Source organism: Wolffia australiana, chromosome 13 (genome assembly GCF_029677425.1).
Source record: "Wolffia australiana isolate 7733 chromosome 13, ASM2967742v1".
NCBI classification, from domain to species: domain Eukaryota; kingdom Viridiplantae; phylum Streptophyta; class Magnoliopsida; order Alismatales; family Araceae; genus Wolffia; species Wolffia australiana.
The window spans coordinates 434,836-456,685 of record NC_135847.1 but is presented as its reverse complement, the minus strand read 5'-3'; the positions used below and the strand labels follow the sequence as shown (position 1 = coordinate 456,685).

Genomic DNA, 21,850 nt, shown 5'->3' with positions numbered 1-21,850 from the left:
TCCATTTGCACGCATGTAAAAATCCAGGGACTTTGATGCAAATTGTCATTGCGAGGCCACGTGGCAACATCTAAACCGTCGGATGTGAATCCGGCGGTTTTCCGTCCAGATTCGTCCATCCATCGTCCGAGACCTCCGGCGGGACGGTTTTTCCGTCCCACGGGACGAAAACTGTCCCGTCCATGGGTCCCCCGAATGAACTTTCATCCCAAAATTTGTCCTCACACTCGATGATTTTTTCGTCCCCGGACAAAAAAATCATCCTGTCTGCGTCCCTGCACTATATTCATGGAGGTCATGTTGAAGGTGTTATATTGATTAAGCACGACTGCATCAGTGCAAAGTGTTATATTGATTTTTTAATAAAAATGAATGGTTTTAACCTATGTCATCATTCTCTTGAGAGTCCCCATGAGTATGAAAGGATTAATAGGATAAAAAATATGTATTATTCAAATTAAAATGGATAAGATACAGTATGTTCTTTATGTGGACATTCCAGCTATTCTAGGAAATAAAATTTACCAACTTTCGAGTATGTTTCGTCTATTTATTTCCAAGTGATTTATTGGTTGTGATTTCACAGGTAAAACAAAAATGGAATGTGTACGCCTGGAGATTATGTATTCCATTGGGACCTGAGACTCACACCAAGAAGCATCGTGATGGAGGCAAATTGTGATGTTGTTTTATTGGCATTGTAAATTGATTTGCCAACATCAAATAAAATTTATAATTATAGAAGACTCATCAAATATGTATATTACAAGTGAGGTCATCTCCAAAGGGACAGGCCTTTAATGAGAAATCTAATGATTGAGTAAAGGCTACGTAAAATAAGATGATAACAATGATAATGAAAGAAATTAGTTATAATAATGAAGATAGTAAAAGGGTAGAAGATAATTAATTAACAAGTGGGAATAACTTGTAAGATTTAGAGAGAAATAAAGAAGGTAGAAGTTAGGTGTTTATAAAATAAGATACTACTTATATATTTTTTAGAATTAATAATAATATGAATATTATAGATAGTGAGTAAGTGGATAATGAAATTTATCTGTACTAATATTATGACAAAAGTAAGGTAGTGGGAGAATTGTATTTAGAGTTTTCATTAAGATGTGAGTTATATTTAAGATAGAAGGCTGATATGGTAATGAGGAATATTAAGATCTAGGTAGGTAGTGAATAATGAATTTTATTTTAGTAAGATGTAAGAAGAAGAAGAAGAATGAAGAACAAAAGGGGATGAGAACTTTAGTGATAATAAGGAGAATATTTAAATATTTTTATATAAATTGGGTGAGATGATTATTGACACAGAGAGAAGTTTGAATTAAGGAGATAAGAAGAGAATAGTTTTATCTTATTTTAGAAGATTTTAATTAACTAGATGGAGAGTGAGAGAGTAATAGAAGATAATAGGAAAACTAGGAGTAACTAATATGTTAATACTTATATAATTATATGGTTGATGATACCTTATAATAATATAAAACAGCTTATATGAGTTTATATAATGAGTACTTTTATAGGGTAAATCAAGGAAAATCAGATAAATATGTAGGTTGATGGAGCGTGTCAGCCCATTCCTTCGGACACGTCTTCGGAGAAAACCATCATCGTCATCGACAGCCTCGTCGGTTGGTGTCCAGCCCGACCGGCACGCCAAGGCCAAGGTGAAAACACTCGGGGTTCAAATACCCCGGGTAAAGCATGCCCGCGCATTCAAACGTTTTAATTTTTGTCAGCACGTGCTTGTTATATTCATCATTTACCGTGTTTGTCGTGTTCTTGTTTGTCATTGCGGTGTTTGCGTTCGTCATGTCTCGTGTCATTTCGTGTCGTCAAATGTGTGTCAAGTGTGTTGTCAAATGTGTGTCATGTGAGCCAAATGTGTGTCAAATATATATAAATTGGTAAGGGCCATCGTTCCCCTGTATAAGGGCACGATGGGCGCCCTAACAGACTTAGACCAGTTTTTTTCAAGTTGAACGTTCTCGTGTATGCTGGTCCCTTGGAGAAGAAAAAGGAGGAGAAAAGGACAAGGGAGAAGGGAAGGAAGAGGAGAGCCACCGCCGCTTGCTTGCCATGTGCATGCCCTCCACCGATCGCACCTTGCGAGAGGCCTGTCCTCGTGGGCGTGCAGTCCTCCCTCGGACGCATTCGCCTGCACAGCGTTGTCATGCAACGCCGCCATCGACTTGTGAGTCTCCGCACGACCGAGTTGCATCATGCTTTGGATTCATCGTGGCCATTCACCTTTCCCACGAGGTCGCATGCCTGCACCGCAGTCGAGCTGTTGATCTCCAAGCCCAACTCCGACTCGCGCGCGCGCCTGTGATCGTCGTGCTTGCTTCGCCACAAAGGTGCATTGCCGACCGCCGCTTGCGACGCCGTTGAATGCATGAACTGCTTGGTTGTCAGCACCCCTACCAGCTTGGTCTCATTGTATGGATGGCCACTATCTTTCGGACGCCCGCACTGATACATCTGTCGGATGTCTGTGACGTGCCCCTGGTTGCTCGAGTCACTTACATGTCGACCTTGCTGCCCCTTTGCCGGATCTCATCGCTGTTTAGACCGTCGGTTCCATGGCAATTGGATTCCCGTGCTGATTGCCTGCACCGTTCACTTAGTCATCGTTCGGCTCACCAGGCTGTTCGCCCTTGCTGCCCATCTGCACCACTGCGCCTCGCCTGCGAGCATCGTCCATACACCCATGTTGCTCCAGTCATGCCGTCAAATCGCTGCCATGTTGTCAGACCGAACATGCTGCTTGCAATAAGCTACTCTGCCGTCCCTCGTCTTGCCCAACCACGATGACCCCGCCCGCTCATTTTCTCATCTAGCGCCATACTTTGGCGCCACACCTACGTCGCTTGTTGAGGGGCACCGTGCTCGTCTCCGGCACCCCTCCGCCACACCTGCCCACATCAGTCATTGCACCGATGATTATACCAAAGACAGGCAACTCAACGACGACGTACGCCGTTCCCCTTGCTGTAGAAGATAATTATATTGTCTTCTACAGTATAATTTCTTCTGCACTCCACCACGCTCGGGTTAGATTAGGTGAGAGCTTATGTTCTGAGAACTACGACTTAGATTAGGTATGGGTCGAGCCCGTCCATTACGTGTGAGCACCAGCGGAATTATTCCGCTTGGCGCCATAGTTGACGTTGTCGCTCTGACGAGGGTCAGAAGTTCACCATCATCGTCAATGGTCGCCCGTCCTAGAGCTTGGAACTCGGGGAAACCCCACGAATCGGGGCATGCATGTACATCCACCCAGGGCACTGCATCACGTAGTCCCATTTCCATAAAAAAATTTTCCATCGGACGACGTCACCGACGACAGCCGGCATCATAGGACTAGATCTCGTCCTAACCATCATAGGCTTAGTAATTGTTTGTCAAAATGCCTCAATAAAGCAGATCAACCAAAATATGAAATCCAACTTTGGTCGTGATTAGGACTAGATCTAGAAAGGTTAAACTATCAACTATTTACCACGCAGAATGCAACAGATCACATGAATAACCCTGATTAAGGCAAGTAGAGTGCTGGGGCACCAATAAACGCATCCTAGATTTGGTATGCTTCTATGCGCGTTGTCCTCCATGCTGGTACAATTCCATGAAAAGAGGAAGCTCCATTAGCCTTGTCCTTAGCTCCCCAAACCTCCGGGAAGCCGACCCCATGCCGAGGCGACTAAGAAAGCTAAAGGATGGGTCAGAAGATATCCAAATTGGGGGTCATATACCCCTTTTAAGACCCTTGGAGTGCATCCGGTTGCTTTTAGATGTAGTGGTCTGGCCATGGGGGTCCTCAAAGGTCCAATGGATTGTCCAATATGGTCCCCCACTACTAGAAACCGATGTGTGACCGATGGAGGAGACAGTCCGGAGTAGAGATGGATGAATGTACCCCTAGATGTATGACCTCCCCGATAAATTGTTCAACGGATGTGACTGAATTTCATATGTGGACCTGACTAAGTCAGGTGTACCCCTCTTGCCATGTCCCTTGCCTCATCAGTAGACACCTCCCTCGCCCCATCAATGATCTCTTTCTTGGTTCATCGTTCGTGTGGCCCCACCATCCTTGTAATTTGGTGTGACCAATCTGGGGCCTAGAAAAGAAAGATAGAATATTAACATTGTGTATCAAATATTCTCATTTGATCTTCTTCAAGAAGATTTGACAATTGAGGTTATACTTAAGTCAGCTCTTTATACTTAAGTCAGCTCTTTATGATATGATCTACGAGTCGGGTGAGCTTGAAGCTTGGTCAAACTTTAGTTCTAATTAACCAGAAAGTAGGGCTAAATATGTCATTTAGGGCTTCTGGTGAATAAAAAAACATATATAATTTCACTACGAGCATAGAGTAAGGGCCGGGGAGCTTTAATAATCAAATTTTATTCTTTAATTTCAGTTTTTTGGGTTTTTATATTTATTTGAAGAATTTCATTTAATTTAAAGTAAACAAACTTTGGAACAGTAATCCAAAATAGTTATAGGAAGGTCAAAATGTTAGTCCTATTTAACCTAATTTATTCAGATCTTGTAGAATATTTTTGAGAATTTTAATATAATTTTAAATTAGAAAAATACTTTTAGTTCAAATTTAAAATACCTTATCCAGCACTGTGGGAGCATTGTTTGATGGTAGATGGATATTGACATGAGTGGAGTGGAGTTGATGAAATAGATATTGTGTTCATTGTGACGGAGATGATGGCAGATATGCACTGTTGAGAGGCAGAGTGGGCGCAAGTTATGATGATTTTACTATCGCTGGTGCGATAGAGATGGAGAGTTGGAAAAAAAGATGTAAAGGAGAGTTGAAGCTGGTGTGTATAACAGTGGATACCTAGGCTGTTGGTGATTATAAACTTGGAAAAAGGATGAAGAGGTGAGTTGAAAAAAGCTTGTCGTCATGTGCCCAACGAGTAGAGTGGTACTTTTTCTTCATATGTGTTGACCTGAACATCAATCCTCTAATCCTTTCCTCTTGGAATACAAGAATGGACCCAAATGAGACTTTGAATGAGAAAATCACTATGCTAATTGTAGTTAAGAAAAAAATCCAAGGGTGCTTTGTTGACAATCATGGACGTTTCTATTTAAAGATCCAATATCGTAGTTGGATAATCCAAAACTCCTCATGCATCTTTAGATATCATCATTTCAATTTGGAGCGTCCAATTTCAATTTCATTTCAATTTCAATTTCATCTGAGGGGTCCAATTTTTTTCTCCTTCGATTTTCTCTCTCGTATGATTTGTGTGGTGGATTGACAATGTGGCCCACAGTTCTAGGAGTTCAAAAAGTCAAAAAATATTTAAATAATTTTAAATTTATATTTTTCTGACTTGTAAATTTAAGTTATTTATCAATTTAATGTCAAAAATTTTTCCGTAAACCACCATAAAATTCATAAAATGACATCATCATTCTAAAAATATAAAATTTAAAGCAAATCTAAATTTATATTTTTTGACTTATAAAATATTTCCTTTTTGAAATTTAAGTTAGAAAATTTTTGAATCTACATAGGGGTAGACTATGTCACAAGAACCCCACTTTAGGAAACCCTTCTTCATCCTTGATCTCAAATGTATTTGTAGGGAAGTTAGGCTTTGAAAGCGCATCATGATCATACTTGGATGATACAAACCATGATTTTGGGTAATGTGGGGGTCAATTTCCAAGTGGCTAGGGTACCTAGTGTGGTGTGTAGGGGAAAGGAAAATCAAAAGATTGAAGCACTATGACCCAAAAGGTGGAATGTTGAGTGCTTTATGAAGATCCCCACCGCACCACCATCTCATTAAGCCGATCCTACTTGGTGTCATACTCTCTCACTAGGAGAATTCTATAATGAGGTAGAAGGTAGGCATTTCTCCAAGTCCTAAAGCACAGAATCTCCATTTTTTATCCATCCAAAAAACAAACCCAAAAGTAAATTCCTTACTTTCATCCACTACCTACCCAACCCCCCATCTTTCTCTACTTCACATCTCATCATCTCACATGTAGGAACCCTTATCTAACCCACAAGCATGTCATTGATGATAGACATCACAAAAGTTCTTCTATCTCCCTTTCCATGATATCATTATGAGATATGTCCTTCTCACCCCCTCTGTCTTCTTTCACTCATCTTCTTAACCCCTTTCTTTCATCTCACATCCATAATGTCCCCACTAGAATAACCATTCACTCTCCAGTACCATCCCTTCTTAGTTAATTAATAATAGAATATTGAGCATGCTTTATGTGTTGTTCCATACCCAAAAAAAAATGGAAGTCCTCAACAACAAGTAAAATCCAACTACCCAAAAAAAAGGGAATAAATGGGGTTCATTTCTTTGATAAGAATCCTAATTTATTTGCTTGTCCATTTCATGTGCTTTATTCCATATTCTTGTTTAGAGATTCTAGTGAGGACATCCATACAATTAGCTTCCTCCATTCTATCTCCCTCATATTCATCTAAATCTTGGGAGTAGGCTATCTGAAGTAACATTACCCTTCACTATTCATCTATTCTCTACCCTACCACCGTTCTTGTTGACCCCTTCCTTTTCTTCTCACCTTAAACCTTAGTAGCATTATGTCATTCACTTTGATATTTTGTGCTAACCAGGAGGAGGAAAGTGTCTTTCTTCTATTTTCAGGTAGAACGAAGGTTAGTGAGAGAAAATAATCATCAAGTAATCATTACCCGAGAGAGAGTGACCTTAATGTGAGAGATATGCGGCCCACCACACGTAGGAAGAAGTGACAAACCTTAGGATCATAGTGTCATATCTAGAGAGAAGTACATCTTTCTACCTCACTTCATTAGCTCTGCCAAATCACTAGGGGTGGCTCCAACATTCCTGAAAAATGTTAAAATCCAAAGTGTCATGGAGAGTTCTCATTATTAGCATGCAATTAATATTTCTAACACTTCATGAAAATATATTTTAGATTCATGGATGAAAGGGTGACCTAAAGAGAATTAAAGATACATTGCTAAGGGACTAGCAATGATTTAAGTAGGGGGGTATGATAACATCCAAAATATTATAGAAATATCATCCATAATCATAAATATCTACATGTAAATTTCCATATTTGCATGACTTTAAAAACTGATTAAAATTTCCTTGAGTGTGAATTTATGATTTTTCAAAATAATTTAGAATTTTTTACAGATTTATTTGACCTTATATTCGTAAAGAAATTAATTTTAGAAGGCAAAGACTACTTATTTATAATTATTAATGGTGTTTCCTAACTTTTCTTGACTTTTTCCACATTTTCTCACATTTTCCAACATTAGATTTACAGAGAGATTTCTTCCTTCACGTAGAAGGCAAGATGAGCTGGCAACAACTAGAGGAGAGAGAAAATGAAGAATTCAGATGGCCATGATTCAAGAAAATTGAAACTTTGATATCTCGAGATCCGACCGTCAGATCGACCTAAAATATTGAGGGTAGTTTTTTTCTTTTCTTGATGTTTCAATTTAATGGAGGGATTTGTAAAATAATGCCAGGAAGGAGTGAAAAAATCACTTTGAGAATTCCCCAACCCTAGTTGGCCAAGAAGGACACAAAAGCTTTTGGAGTCAAATTTTTAAGCAGTTCTTGAGTTAATCTGGTGAGTTTCTTCTTCCCCTGTCTATCTTCTTCTTGTTTGTTTACAAAACACCAAGCATGTGTGAAATATTCATGCTCTAGGAGGAGTTATTGAGGGGAGAGCATCACCTTAGTTTTAGAGTGCAATCTAAAATAAAAAATAAATTAGATAAGTCGTCTACCATTTCTATGATCTCATTAAGATTGAATCTATTAGTAACCACATATTTTTTACCACTTATATTCAGTTTCCCTTCAAGATCTTGATTCCCTCAGGGGAGGATCAGTATCAAGAAGGGGTAGGATTTCTTTCCATCCATTTTTTCAAGAGGATCAAGCCCTAACCACTATAATCAATCTCAACATTCATTCAGGTGATCTGAATCTTCAGGAGAAGGTTCAAATTTCTTGATTCCCTTCTCTCATTTCACATCCTCTCTCTATTTATTAGGCATTCCATTAGTTCATACAATTTCTAGCTACTAGAACCATAAAATAGATGCAGATTTTAAGAACAGTTGCCTCCCTATGGATCAACCCTTTCTCATTCTATACTTTATATATTTTTTAAAAGGGAATTTTATAAATTTATTGCATACTCTTAAATTCAAACAACATGATTAAACTTCCATTTTATCACACCATTTTTAGGCTTATCACCTATGCTCGCCCACTTACAGCTGGCTTGAGTGATATTGCACATGACTCACCGGCTAGTGCTTCAGCAAAAACTATTTCTTTTCGCTTTTGTTTTATTTTTTATTTATAAAATTAGACTTCAAACCTGCAAAGTATATAATAACATAAATGAAAGAAGACATAAAATCATTAAACTTAATAATTTTAGAACACATTTTGCATGAGAACAATTGGACTTATAAAATTTGTAAAAATTATATTAAAAGTTCTTTTTGAACCAAACGTTTCATTTAATCCATGGAATGAGAATACATATAAAAATGATGATAATATCATTAAAATGATCAAAAAAAATAGCCTTTAGATGTCTATTTTTTAATGATTCATTTTGGATTCGTCAATGCACATTTTTCTCTCAAAGAGACCTTTGATGGATCTGGAAAAGGCATGTAAAGAAAAATCAGACACCGTTCATTGTGGATTCTTGAGCTAGAAAATTTGGAAAACTCTTTTTAAGATAAAATCACAAGGATGAAGATGAAACCTATGCACGGCTGAATTTTCCCATGAGAAAAGAGCAAACTGTGTGAAGAAAACTTTGTAACTTTATCTTAAATTAATAAGAGCTTATGGCAAAAGAGAAAAGGAATACAATGTATAATTTCATGCAAATAATGGTATAAGAATAAAAGTAAGTTCTCAAATTTACACAACTGAAGATTTACCATGTGGAGATCCAAAAGTTTAAACTTTTTTCATAAAATCATAAAAAAATTAGTTACTTTTGCAATGAGTCAGCATAAATCAGTTGTTGATGAATATTTTAAGGGAAATCACAGCTCTAATAACATGAGATGAAGAATTTTTCCCAAAAAATGACGGCATCCATTGTCTCTATCAAAATTTTAAATAAAAGTATCATGGCTTTCTGGAAAAATAAAATCATTTATATTGAAGAATAAGTATGATATTTCAATACTTGGACCTTGTTGGGTTATAGTGTCATGATTTACATGAAGATTTGATGATTGTGGGAAAGAATAACAATATAACATGGTCGTACTCGATATTTAATACTCAGTGACTTAATCACCTTGGCATATCAGACGTTATTTCTCGATACCAGAAGCAAGAAGAATTGATCTGCACATAGTAAGATGCATTGCGACATCCAAAAGACCATTCGAGTGTAGCTATTGAGGCCCATGCAGTCTAGTTAACGACCCTAGCGGGCTAGTAACCTTTATTGGCCATACAAATTAATTATCTACCACCATATAGATTCATTAATCATTGACTTATTTAACTCAATCGACAAGTCGAGTTGCCATTCCGTGGGGTTTAAGTCTGTGTGATTTTTAAATGGTGTCACAGGGTGGTGGGGACCCATATCATAGTAGTTATGGAGGACATTTCCCCTAAACACCCTAAAATATATAGGCATATTTAAGGAAGATATATACATAGTATTGTAGTTATCCTTAGCCCAAGAAAAACATTGATATCCATTTTTATTTCCTGAGGTGAAACACCAAAAGTAATATTTAATCTTGTGGTAGTAACTTCTATTTTACATTTTACTATGGGTTTTCAACAATTCAGTTATATTTGTACCCTGAAGATGATGTTATTCCTTAAGTTTCCAGCTAAATACTTCCTAGACACAATATGAGTTAATTATATATTCTGTGGACTAAAATAATTATATATTTATTTTAAAATATGGACTTTACAGTTTAATCTGAAAATGGATATTTTCTTCATAGGTTTTGGATATTTTTTGAACATTTTAAAATTTACTGTAGCATTCTGATTTGGGGTAGATTGTTGAGAAAATATTATTTGGTACAATAATATTTGACTGATATTATTCTATCATCTTGATAATCCACATTGAGCCCTAGATATGTTTCTAGGAAGTAAACAATTCATTGATAAAAGAAGGGTTTAGATTCAATCCTGATAAGGTAACAGGTAAGTAGGATGAAACAAGAGGGTTAATGTAGGAAAAAGTGAGGTTGTCACAAACACATATAAAAAACTAGTGAATGGGATGAAAGGGAAGTGAAAGATAACTATGAGGTGGATGCAAAGACTCGAAATGACAATATGTATAGATATTCACACAGTTATGGGATGGTAGGAGACAAAGAAGTAGACAAATTATTTGATCCCCTTCCACTCCTAGAGAAGGTACCTCTTACTCAAAGGAGTCACATTAATTGAGTTCACAAAGGATTTAAAATAGAAAATCCATCAGGAAACCTCCTAGAGCACCTACTCTTATTCTCAAAATGTGGTGTATCCCACAGACCACCAGTCCTAACATGCACTTTTTTTAGAGCCAGGATGGACATTGGGTTTAACCAATATTCATCATGGGTAAATCATTATACATTTACCACACCTCGATTAAGAGCTTATTGTGTTCCTAGGACTTGGACTTAAAATTTCCCTTCTTCAGGTGGGGCCAAGTCATCACCGAAGTGGGACTTAAACAGAAGGTGTTCAAGAAACATGACCAAAGATAGGAGATGACTTATTAATCTAAAAAAAATAGCCAGAAGGTCAATAGTGTTAGAGGATAGAAACACTATGAAGATCAAATGTATTGGCAATATTTCTACAAAGACAGCATCTTACTTTTGGATGGTCTTCATCACAACCTAATCAGCATTATTCAATTACATGTCAATAAAATACTTGCTGAATTCACAAGCATAGGATGTATTATGCTAGATGAAGAGACAATAAAAAGTATTTTTGTGGGAGACAGACTGTAGAATGTGTGCCCAATAGATACAGAATAGGTTAAAAATTCATGTAGGGAATGTCATAAAGATTTTCCAGAAAAGATTCAGGCATCTTAATTATCAACTTTTGAAGGCCCTAGCATCCTTAGAATTTCTAAGAGGCTTTTCCTCAAAGTTAGTTGACAAGACAAAACAAACAAAGTCATGTTTTGGAAGAAACAGTGAAATCTCAACCAAGAGATTTCTCGATTTACTCCATACAGATATATTTGATCCCACCAAGTCTATAGCCTTGGTTGAAAATTGTATTCTTCAGTCATAGTGGACAATTACGCAATAGCCATTTTAAAAATTGGTAAAATTTCTCTCCTCTTTAGTTTATATTGGCCTTCAAGATCAAAAAAGTATGATTTACAGTGGCCGATATGATTAAAACAAAAAATTATAAAACTTATAAATTTACATTCTCTCTAGATAATGTTTAACAATTTTTCATGGGTGTTTAGTTTCGTTTTGAATCCTCCAGACCAATTCATTGTTTGAATGATTCAATTCATTTTTATCTTTATCAATGATTAAATTAGGAGGCATTCATCCATGCAATAAAGGTGTTGATGTTCCTTATCTTGGCATTTTTACCTTGTAGTTCAAGTCAATAAAGGCACATTGATTTCATCAAATTATTCGATGTTTAAAGCTGATGATAGCTGAACTCTATTATGATGCGACATGGTCGTCATACTAATTGATATATCAAAATTATAGAACTTTTAAGTTTCGAGTCTGATTTTCTAGAAACATCTAATAAAATGGACAATTTTGGTTCATATACTGAGTTAATAAATATAAACAATTAATGAATTAATAGGTAAATACATATAAACAATTGAAAGAATTTTAATTAAAATCTCACCTTCCAAATAGTAACAATAGAGGCGTTTATGGGGTCAATAACTTCTTAGTTGTGACATGTAATAACTTATTTATGAATTCTACTTAGTTCATTCTTTATTTTATGCTAGAATTATGAGATAGGTTGAACCTAGAATGAGTTATTATGGTGAAGACAGGGATCTTGCTAAAGGACGAAAGGGTAAAATCGCTTAAAACTCTTCTCGGATCCTTGATGAAGCCAAAGAAGAGCCAAGTGACCTACCTTTGATTATCGATGGTCTTGAAGAAGGGTTATTTAAACCCAAAATGGCGTCCAATTGGGTATCGATAGGGCAGAGGTGCTTCCTCTAACTAAGACTTAACAAAGAGATGTTTTAGAAAATATGTTTTCATCCAATTCTTTCACATCCTCCCCAGAAATTAAAGTATGAGACATCCATGACTTCCTAGAGCCCATCCTCTGAAATTATCACCAACCACCCTTAGTTAGAATGACCAATAGTCAATGATATACCATAAATTAGGGTTATTTTTTGTTATTTCAAAACTTTGATTTAATGATAATATTTCTAGTTTTCCTTACAATCATAGAGTGTGTTATTGATCGAGTCCACAGTTAGTATTTATATGTGAATTTAAATTTATATTTATATTTTTTGGAAGTAATTTATATTTTAATTTTATTTACATTTTATATTAGTGTTAAAAATTAAATCTAATCTATGAAAAGGAAACTAGTGATAATTAATTTAAATTAAATATAGGGATTAAGGGAAATTTTCCTATAACTTAATTTATTCAAATTCATAAAATAATTTTGGGGATGTTTTGGAATTTTTCGGTCAGAAATCCTAATTATTTATAAATAAATACCCTAGTCAATATTTTGTTAATTTCAGGTCACAATTAGTAGCAGTGGCGTGAATGGAGTGAGAGGATAAGTTTTATTGTCACAGATTGCAATGGAGATGTCTGCAGGTACACGTCGACAAGCAATGGAGAGGGGTGAGTGACCTAGATTAATGTGATTAAAACTATGACGAAGACCAAATTAATATTGTCATCATGTGATGGATCGAATGGTCCTTTTCCACATGTGTCTAGATCAGATATTTGCTTTTTCAATCCTTCACCCTTGGAACATGAGAACATACCCAAACAAAATTTTGAATGAGCAAAACACTATTAATCATAAGGAGGAACAAAATCCAACGGTGCCTTTTTTTAGAAGGATAGGGGGTCTACTTATAGATCAGATATCATGAATGGATACATGAGAGAAAGATGGAAATACCCTCTAAATTTCAGCTCAAAATTCATTTTGGATTGTTAGATAACATGGCTTGAAGTTAGGTCATTCTAAACTGCTTATTTTCTCTCTCTTTGTTGGTCCACTTGGCGGACTGCCACGTGGCAGATTAAATAATATATATGGTATGTTTTCCACTTGTCATTGTTCAATATACCTCAAAATACCTAGTTTTATCTTTGCTTTGAGCAATCAGAGGATAGCTCCAGATTTTTTAATTGGTGATTGTAAGATAAGAAGCAATTCATTTACATCATCTTATCATTTCATAGAAAATTCTAACATTTAGGTTGCAGGTCAGGCGAACACATATCTTCACCACCTGTATGGATAATATGAACCACGCAAGTTGTTTATATTCTACCAAGATTTTTATCATATTTCCTACTTCCGGGGGTCATTTATTCACCCGTGGGATAGAACAATCCATTTCTAGTGTATCGTTTTCTATACCTAACTTAAAATGTCATTATATTTTCTTATCACCCAAAAGTTTATAAATGATTTAAGTTGGGGTATCATTGTTCAGCAAAATTGTAACATTTATTATGTCCTTCTTACTTCTAGTCATAAGTTCATGGAACATGGATTTTGTGAGTAATAAAATGTGGAACAATTGATAGAACGATTTTGAGTTTGGATGGATTTTCCATAAGAAACATGGATTTTCATGATTTTATAACTTTTGGTGGAATAATTTAAGGGAAATTACTTGGATTCAGCTCTAGTATTGTTCTCAAAATTTCATGATATTTTCAACTGGTTTTATCAGGAATTAAAAAAATATGCCAATGCAAATAAACAAGGATCTTGTGGTCCTATACTGCATTTATATGATGGTTCTTAGTGTCACAAAAAAATTCTCTCAAGAATTTGCAACACAGCTGAAGAGGTCACGATGCCACTTTGAAAACACACATTCGATCATGTAGCTAATGGCTCGAATCAAATGAATCCAAAGTAGACTTGCATTCAGAAACAGACATTAACTTTGGAGTTAACTTTAATTAGTTTGAATGGCCAAATATATAAGACCATACCTTGATAGCTTTCCAATGGTGGCGAGTTAATTGTGGCCCAGTGAATAGTAACAAAATGTGTGTTTATCACATACAACCTACTTCAAAAAGGTACTTTGGACGGACTACAGATTAGTTTAAACATAAGAAACTTCTTTATCACATATGAGTGGGTAGAGACAACATTCAATGTTTGCTCCTATCTGTTTCAAATTGTCAGGAACCAATTTAAAAATATGAACAATCATAATTTTAAATTTATCACAGAAAATAGAAACCATAGTTTGATTCTAGAACTCCTACGCTATGTAATTGAACTAGGAATTTCGAGATGTATTACTTTATCTGAAGCTTGGGATATTATCCTCAAGATGCATAGGTGCATGAACTATTACAGTAACACAATTTATTACTGTAAGACAGGTATTCATACTTGTTTGGACAGAGGTGCGTAAAATGCCTTCTAATTTCACCAAAGCTCTCTAATCTTCTTCACCAAAACTATCTTGTCAACTTTAAGAGAAGAAATTGTTTATGCCTCTAGAAAAAAATGAGTAATTATCTTAATGATTTTAGTTTTTTAGCAATATGATAAATAAACCTTTGTCATGTATATCTATCCATGAATCTATGAATTCATATAGCAGGATTAACATACTAACATTTATAAGATATATGTATAGTGCATGGTAATCCATAAATATATTAGAAGCCATACTGATTATAAAAGTTAATTTAGAGAATGTTGACAACAGGCATAAAACTAGATTGGGCTAATGGATTTTAGACTATGATTAAAAGCGGCTTTAGCTTATTATGTGATATGATTCCCCAGCGGGTTTATGCCCAGAAGACCCTTCAACAGCCCAATTCGGATGTGCAGGCCCAGCCCACTTCAGGCCCTACTTAAGCCTTGCCGCCAGGAAGGAAGGGCAAGAAGTCTGATGCACCATGAGTCTCTCTAACTCCCTCTTCATTACCTCATTCTGGTCATGACTCTCCCCTTCTCTGCGCTCGCAGGCCCGATGTCGTCCCTCTGCCATGCAACGACCAATCGTCGGCGATCCTATGCCATCTCCCTCAACCCTTCCCACTTCTTCTCTCCTCTACCCAGCGAATATCATTCTCTCTACCTCCCTCCCTCGCTCTGTGAACGATAGGAGACTTTGAATTATCATTTCGTGTTGAGCCATCGCATTACAGTGACCAATGATTTCGATCTTGACCCCGGGACGACATACTCAGTTTATGCCTCTTGCACAAAACACATAATTTTCTTAATGATTATAGGTTTTTAGTAATGTGATAAATAAACCTTTGTCAGGTAGATCTATTCATGAATCTATGGATTCATAAAGCAAGACTAACATACTAACATTTATAAAATATATGCATGGTGCATGGTATTCCATAAAGTATATCAGAAGTCATACTGATTATAAAAGTTAGATTGGGCTAATGGACATCTCCAAATAAAATTATTTAGACTTCGATTAAAGGAAGCTTTATCTTATTAGGGGACATCTATAATCGATCATGTAATTTTTAGTGCCCGAAAATACAAGAATAAGGCCCAGAATTTAGATAAAATGCAACTCTTACTCAAAACTCATGCCTCATTATTTGAGCCAAGATGAGAGCTAGCCTTTGTCACTTCTCTAAGATGAACTCTTGTATCTCAATCCCTGTGTGCCTGGCGCCACCCTGCATTCTTAAGAGCACCGAGTCTCCCACCTTCAAGGATGTCACTGGAATGGCAGTCCCACAGTGCTCATCTGCATAGAGAAAATATTAATAATAATAAAGCTAAATTCTAGAAATATTTTGAGACCCATATTGGCATTATTTATGAATAAAGTTTTTGGATGAATGACGGGAAAAGACGAGACGGCCTGGGCATTCGGTGTTTTTCCATCCTGAATGGTACACTGAGTCTGCCATCCAAGCCCCCGACGGCAGGGATGATGACAGGATCGATGACAATCTATCATCCATCCGCAAACCCATATCTAATCTCTCAATATCTGTGTCACAATCTCTAGCATTTGATAAAAGTACCTTCGTGCGGGGGAACCAGGCCAACAGTTTCAGCATTTTGTAGGAAGATGCCATAAGAGTGCCCGTCATCCGGGTCTTCCTGTTGATGATGATAAAGTGCATAAGGCAATCATTAGTCATGCAGTGGAGCCAGGGTTTGATAAGTTATACACAAACCTTTGCTTGCACGAGGATGAGAGGCCTTGACTCTACTTTCACACGCCCAACAATGGCCACACGTTGACTTCCTCTTTGGTCAACAACGATGACCTCCATGCCCGCATGTAGCTCTGACAAGTAGCAGGTCTTCCCTCCTGGAACAGCAACATATGCATGCACCGGCCCCTAGATGGATTCATCCGGTTTTTTTAAAGAAAAGGAGTCATCAGATTTTGTCGCCCTCACCATAATATGATAATTAAAGGGATTGCCAGGAGGGTATTGAGATGGGCTCACTGCATTGACCCTAAAGGGCCGGCTGGCGATGTAGTTTGACTCTAAGCACTCTGAATGGACAAGAAACAGGCCTCTGGCGAAGGACCCCACCTGGAGAAGTCAACGCAGAACAATAGAGAGAGGAGTTAGGGGGGTGGAGGCATTGACAGAAGAATTTTTCAATGACAGGCACACTTGGACCCACCAGGAGCCCCTCCCCGGGCAGCATGATACTGCAGAGGTCAACGCAGACTCTGTCCCCCATCCCCACCGCTCTGATCTCAGTCACAGTGGCCTTGCTCAAGCGCAACGCATTCTTCACCTCCAGGGCTCTATCGAAGTATTCCTGAAATAATTGAAAAGTTGCAAAAGCCCATTTGTTATTATCCAAGTGAGTGTATATGCAACATAATGGCAGATATGGCCTCATATAAGTATTTTACAATCTTTAAAATCTTGAAGAACTTTGCATATCATTGTGACTGCTCATTGAGTTTAACCCCAAAAATTCTGAAACTTTAGGTTATGATATAAGTCACATCTCACATTTCGATGTCAAGAAGTGATTTTTACTTCAAAATTAATCCTATGTGTTATCAGTAAAACGGTCAGAGTGACAAGCATTCCTTGAAAGACATGTCACTGCACAGTTTGAGGACAGTTTAGCCGTTCTAGTCGACCATCATAGTCGACGGTTGTACTACCGCTATATACTCTCTCTGATTGTCACGAAATGAAATGTGGTTCTTTCCTTCAAACAACATGTTCCCATTCTCTCTCCATCCTTCTGCACCTCTCTTCATAAAAAAATTCAATAATTTGCTTAATATGACTCCTACAAATAAGATCGTTGACCAAGCTATTTCACTAACCAAATTCTACTCAAATTGTTTTTATTTGGTGAGATATCTTCTTGAAAGGTTTTCAACCACTTTTCTGACTTGGTGAAATAGTCATTTTAAGAGAACAAGCAATAATACCTTTAATTTGAGGATCTGGTGGACTTCCTCCACTTTGAGAACAACTCCACCGAGCCCTTGCTCTAGTGCCTGAAGTAATTCATCAAGGACTCTAGACCTAGGATAATTAAAACTTAAATCCATTTATCTGAGAAAAGTCGACCTCCAGAAAGACTTGAGCTTCATTAGATGAAGATGCGATTGCAAGTACTGCCTTGGAGCTGCCTTGAAATGCCGCAACAATGTTCTCCGCAGGGATGACCTTCAAAAGAGATGGATCTCAGTGATGAACGAGTCAAATCGCAGAAAACGATGGATCCAGACACAGATCTATGGGATCTGGAAATAAATAAATTCGTTTCTGCTCGTCACTATTTCAAATGAGGACAGTTGAATTGAATCTTTCCATAAACAGGACGATCACATGAAATCTGGGATAAATCTAAATCACTGGTGAACATTCAGTGGCGCTGATAAGAACCTTGAAGTTCCTTTCGTGGAAGTGGGGGATTTTCAAAATAGGAAGAGAGGGGAAGGGGATGGAGGTATCCAGCCGTTAATGAAGGTATGAATCTATCTAGCAGGGAAGCCAGCTAAAGACCGTGTGAGACAATTGTAGGGAGGAATGGGGTTGCTGAACGATGAGAGGGAAAAGGACTGAGATAAGGAGAGCTACCGGATCTTCAACTTCAATTTATTCATCTTTGCTATCCTCTTAAGGGAAGAGTTGCAAACATTTGAAGGGGAAAATTACCTTTACTGTAAAAGAACAAAATTCCTCTAGCGGGATAAAATGACAGAAACACTCTTATTAATCAGTGGTTGGGGATCGTATCAGATGCTTACAAGTTTGTGTGAGTGGTTAGGGAGTACAAACTTTGTAGGATGAAAATTATGATCGAGAACGTGAGCTCCTCCCATGCAATTATACCTGCCATCCTTCCTGCAGGTTGATCACAACATGAGCATCTCCCCCAACGTCGGGTTGAAGCTTCTCCAACTGCTGGGGTGAAGAAATTTCATAATATGATGCCACCTTCTTGTTTTCTCGATCATAAATGTCCGATTCTTGGAGCGAGAGGGGATTAATGAGGGCAATGGCTGCGGTACCACGGCAAAGTCACACACAATTCTCCTATGATTCGGCGCGAATCAATGTGCGGCGATGGATAGAGCATAAATTATATTTTGAATATCTAACTTCATCTGAACCAGAAAAGGCAGACGACCATGAAGAATACTAGAAAACCCAGACAAGGAAACCAGAGATCACGGATTAAAACATGATAAGGGCTTAATAATTAGGATTTTAGCTGATTTTATGACCGAGGCGGAAAAAAAAAGAAGCGGGAAAACATGAAGAGCACTGGAAAAAACTCAATCCGACAGATCAACCACGATGAGAGCACCAAAGACGACGGATTAGACGCTGCTGCGGAGACTGAATCCCTCCAATTCTTCAGAATGACAATTCGGCGAATAAAATCAACGCGAATCGGATTGCCAGTCGGGGTGACAGATCAAATTCCAACGTCTCTACCGGCCCGTAGGGAAAGAGATTAGAGAAGAGAAAGGGCAGTAGGAGCGTACAAGACCATTCATCTGAGAGGGCCCGCTGGTCGCCAGGAAAGATGAAGGTGCTCCAGCCCCTCTCTACAGCGGCGTTCATCACCTGTTTACTCTCCGTCCACACCCAGACAAGCTTCTCCCCGCCGCCGCCGACCTTGGCGCCCATTCCCCCAGTAGAGGAAGCGATGGCCGACGCGCCGCGGAACCCAACAACACCTGATAGGAGAATTGGGCGACGAATCACTCAAAAGTAAACATAATTTTAAGCAAATGTAGAATCAGTCACGGGGTTACCTGTTCGCCTTCCCGGCGGCGCCACCGAGCTCGCGGCGGCGGAGAGCGAGCCCAGCAGGGTCGCCATACCCCCGAGAAAACTTTAAAAAACGGGTAATTTAAAATTTTCGAGACGATGAGAGACACAATCTTACTTATTGAATGCCGGGTAGGAATATTGAAGAAAACTGGTTTATTCTGGGGAAAACAATCTTCTGGGGCCCATTAGAGCTCCCCTTATTGCAACGGCGAATCGGCGATGACGATGATCCGCGAGGTTTATTCTTCCGGGCAGATGAGTTCGAACACCGGCAGCCGCCGCCAGCGGCGCGGGCCGTGGAGAAACTGCTCCACGCTCGCCTCTGGATCAAGCCACTGCAAGTCATCCGGCGACAGTCCACCGCTCGGCGCGAGGAAAGAAGAGGCAGGCTGCGCGAGAGAAGAGAGATGAGAAGCTCCCAGAAACAGCGAGAGGAGAGGAGGACGGGCGGCGTTTCGTCACCGGCGAAGGAGGGGCGAGCTCGCGGTGCCTGCGGCGAGGCTTCATCTGAAACGCGCTCGCCATCATCTGCTCAAATCGAGGGAGATGGGGGAAGTTACAGTCAGAAGAGTAGAGGGAAAGGGAGGAAGAGGCGTACCTGGTGCTCTAGATGGTGAGTGGCGTCGTCGAAGGACCTGCGGGCGAGGGCGCGGCGGAAGTGGTGGTGGTGGCTGGCGGCGGAGCAGGGAGCGGCGAGGCGCCGGGGAGCAGAGTAATAGGACCTCACGTCCGCCGGGGGATCGTCGTTGATGACGAGCACGCCGTCCTCGATAACAGCGCCTTTCGCCGGAGTACAGAACACCGGGGGAGATCTCGCCGGAGAAGTCCAGGGCATCAGCGCCGGAGACAGGGAGGAGTCGGACGAGGACGAACCTTGGGAGATTCTCAAGTGCATCAACTGCCGAAGAAACGTCATGTCGTCGAGGGAGTTGCGGCCCGTTCGGGGACGGGTGTAGCGGAGGAGGGAGTCGTCGACGTCCGTGGGAGAGACGTTGCTGGTGTTGGAATCGGCCGCACAGGCGTTGAAGGCGGGCACCAAGAAGGCGCTGGCGGAGAAGGGGTGGGTCGCGTGGCGGCCTCGCAGGGCGTGTCCTGGGGTGGAGGAGCTTTGGATTTGGACGTCGTCCGTTACGTCGCTGCCGTAGATCGTTGGTTTGTAGCTGCTTCCCTCGCTGGTCTTGTCGTCCTTGAATGTGCTCCCGTGGAAGAAGCTTTCGCTGCCGGAGCATCCTAATATGGCCGACTCTTCGGTAAAGAAAAGGAAAACGGAGGGGATTAATTGGGGGAAGATTTGGAGATTTCTCCTCCTCGTGATAAAAAATTTCAGCAGAATGTTCTGCAAATAGGCCCTGTTATTGCTCGATTGTCTCGATCTCCGATTTCTTGAACGACTTGTCAGAAAACGGCAAAGCTTCCGGGAATTGTTCGACGATCACTCTTTTTACCGACCTATCCCGGATAAAAAAAACTACGGGAAATGAATAGTCGACTGAACCGAGATCTGACTCTTTATGGTGCATAAAAATTCAAAAACAGAAATAAACGGATGAAAGACTGCATGTCGACGTTGAGGAAATCATGACAGTGATCGGTAGAAAAGCAGAAGCATTCTTGAGCAGATACCACGAAAAAGCAGAAGAATCCTTCCGCCAAACGATTTTCGTCGGTTCTTGGAAGAAATAACACGTAGACGAAACAAGGCAATGCGATAAACAAATAAACAACAGATCGGCTAATCTCAAGAGATCTGCAATACGCAAACGCCAGTCCTCTCAAAGAAGAATAACATTTCGATCGAAATACGTCTCTCGAGTATGATTGTTGCAGATCCGAATGCTAGAACCCTAAGCACGCGATCTGGACTTACGGTTGGAAGTGGAAACCGATGGCAATCGCTTAACAATTCGCCGCGCTCCTTCATCTTCGAGATCGGGTCGCCACGTCCACTCTTCCCTCGCAACCTCTGCTTGCGAGGGAAGGAGAGCCATCGGAGATCCGATGAAAGAACAAGCGTGGTCGAGACGATCCCCGTGTTTAAATAGGCAACGGCCAGGCGATCCGAGTCAACTGGCAGGTTGTTAACCGCCTTGATGACGCGGCACGACCTTAGAGGCCCACGTGCCTTTTGAATCTTGCATTTACCTTGTCTGTTTTTCCACGAGTTTATATCTTCCATCCAAGAGCATCATGTGATATGATTATAGTTATAACCACGGACGCGGACGGGACGTTAATTTTGGACGAAAAAAATGGGCCGTCACAGAGTTCAGATGATTGGTGGG

General features: G+C 39.4%; 2 protein-coding genes across 2 annotated transcripts; both read right to left on the bottom strand.

The window, feature by feature from the left end:
* Positions 1–15,787: 15,787 nt before the first annotated feature.
* Positions 15,788–19,705, bottom strand: LOC144711217 (3-dehydroquinate synthase). Its single transcript, XM_078585147.1, has 10 exons — positions 19,550–19,705; positions 19,277–19,471; positions 18,618–18,787; positions 17,850–17,948; positions 17,708–17,776; positions 16,933–17,073; positions 16,749–16,838; positions 16,470–16,637; positions 16,314–16,392; positions 15,788–16,030 (listed from the first exon to the last, which is right to left on the bottom strand). The coding sequence occupies exons 1-10, from the start codon at positions 19,614–19,616 to the stop codon at positions 15,906–15,908; spliced, it is 1,203 nt and encodes a 400-aa protein (XP_078441273.1). The 5' UTR covers positions 19,617–19,705; the 3' UTR covers positions 15,788–15,905.
* Positions 19,706–19,805: 100 nt separating this feature from the next.
* LOC144711218 (uncharacterized) lies at positions 19,806–21,595 on the bottom strand. Its single transcript, XM_078585148.1, has 4 exons — positions 21,436–21,595; positions 20,167–20,813; positions 20,031–20,096; positions 19,806–19,957 (listed from the first exon to the last, which is right to left on the bottom strand). Exons 1-4 carry the CDS (start codon positions 21,554–21,556, stop codon positions 19,808–19,810), a joined length of 984 nt encoding a protein of 327 aa, XP_078441274.1. The 5' UTR covers positions 21,557–21,595; the 3' UTR covers positions 19,806–19,807.
* Between the last annotated feature and the right edge of the window lie 255 nt (positions 21,596–21,850).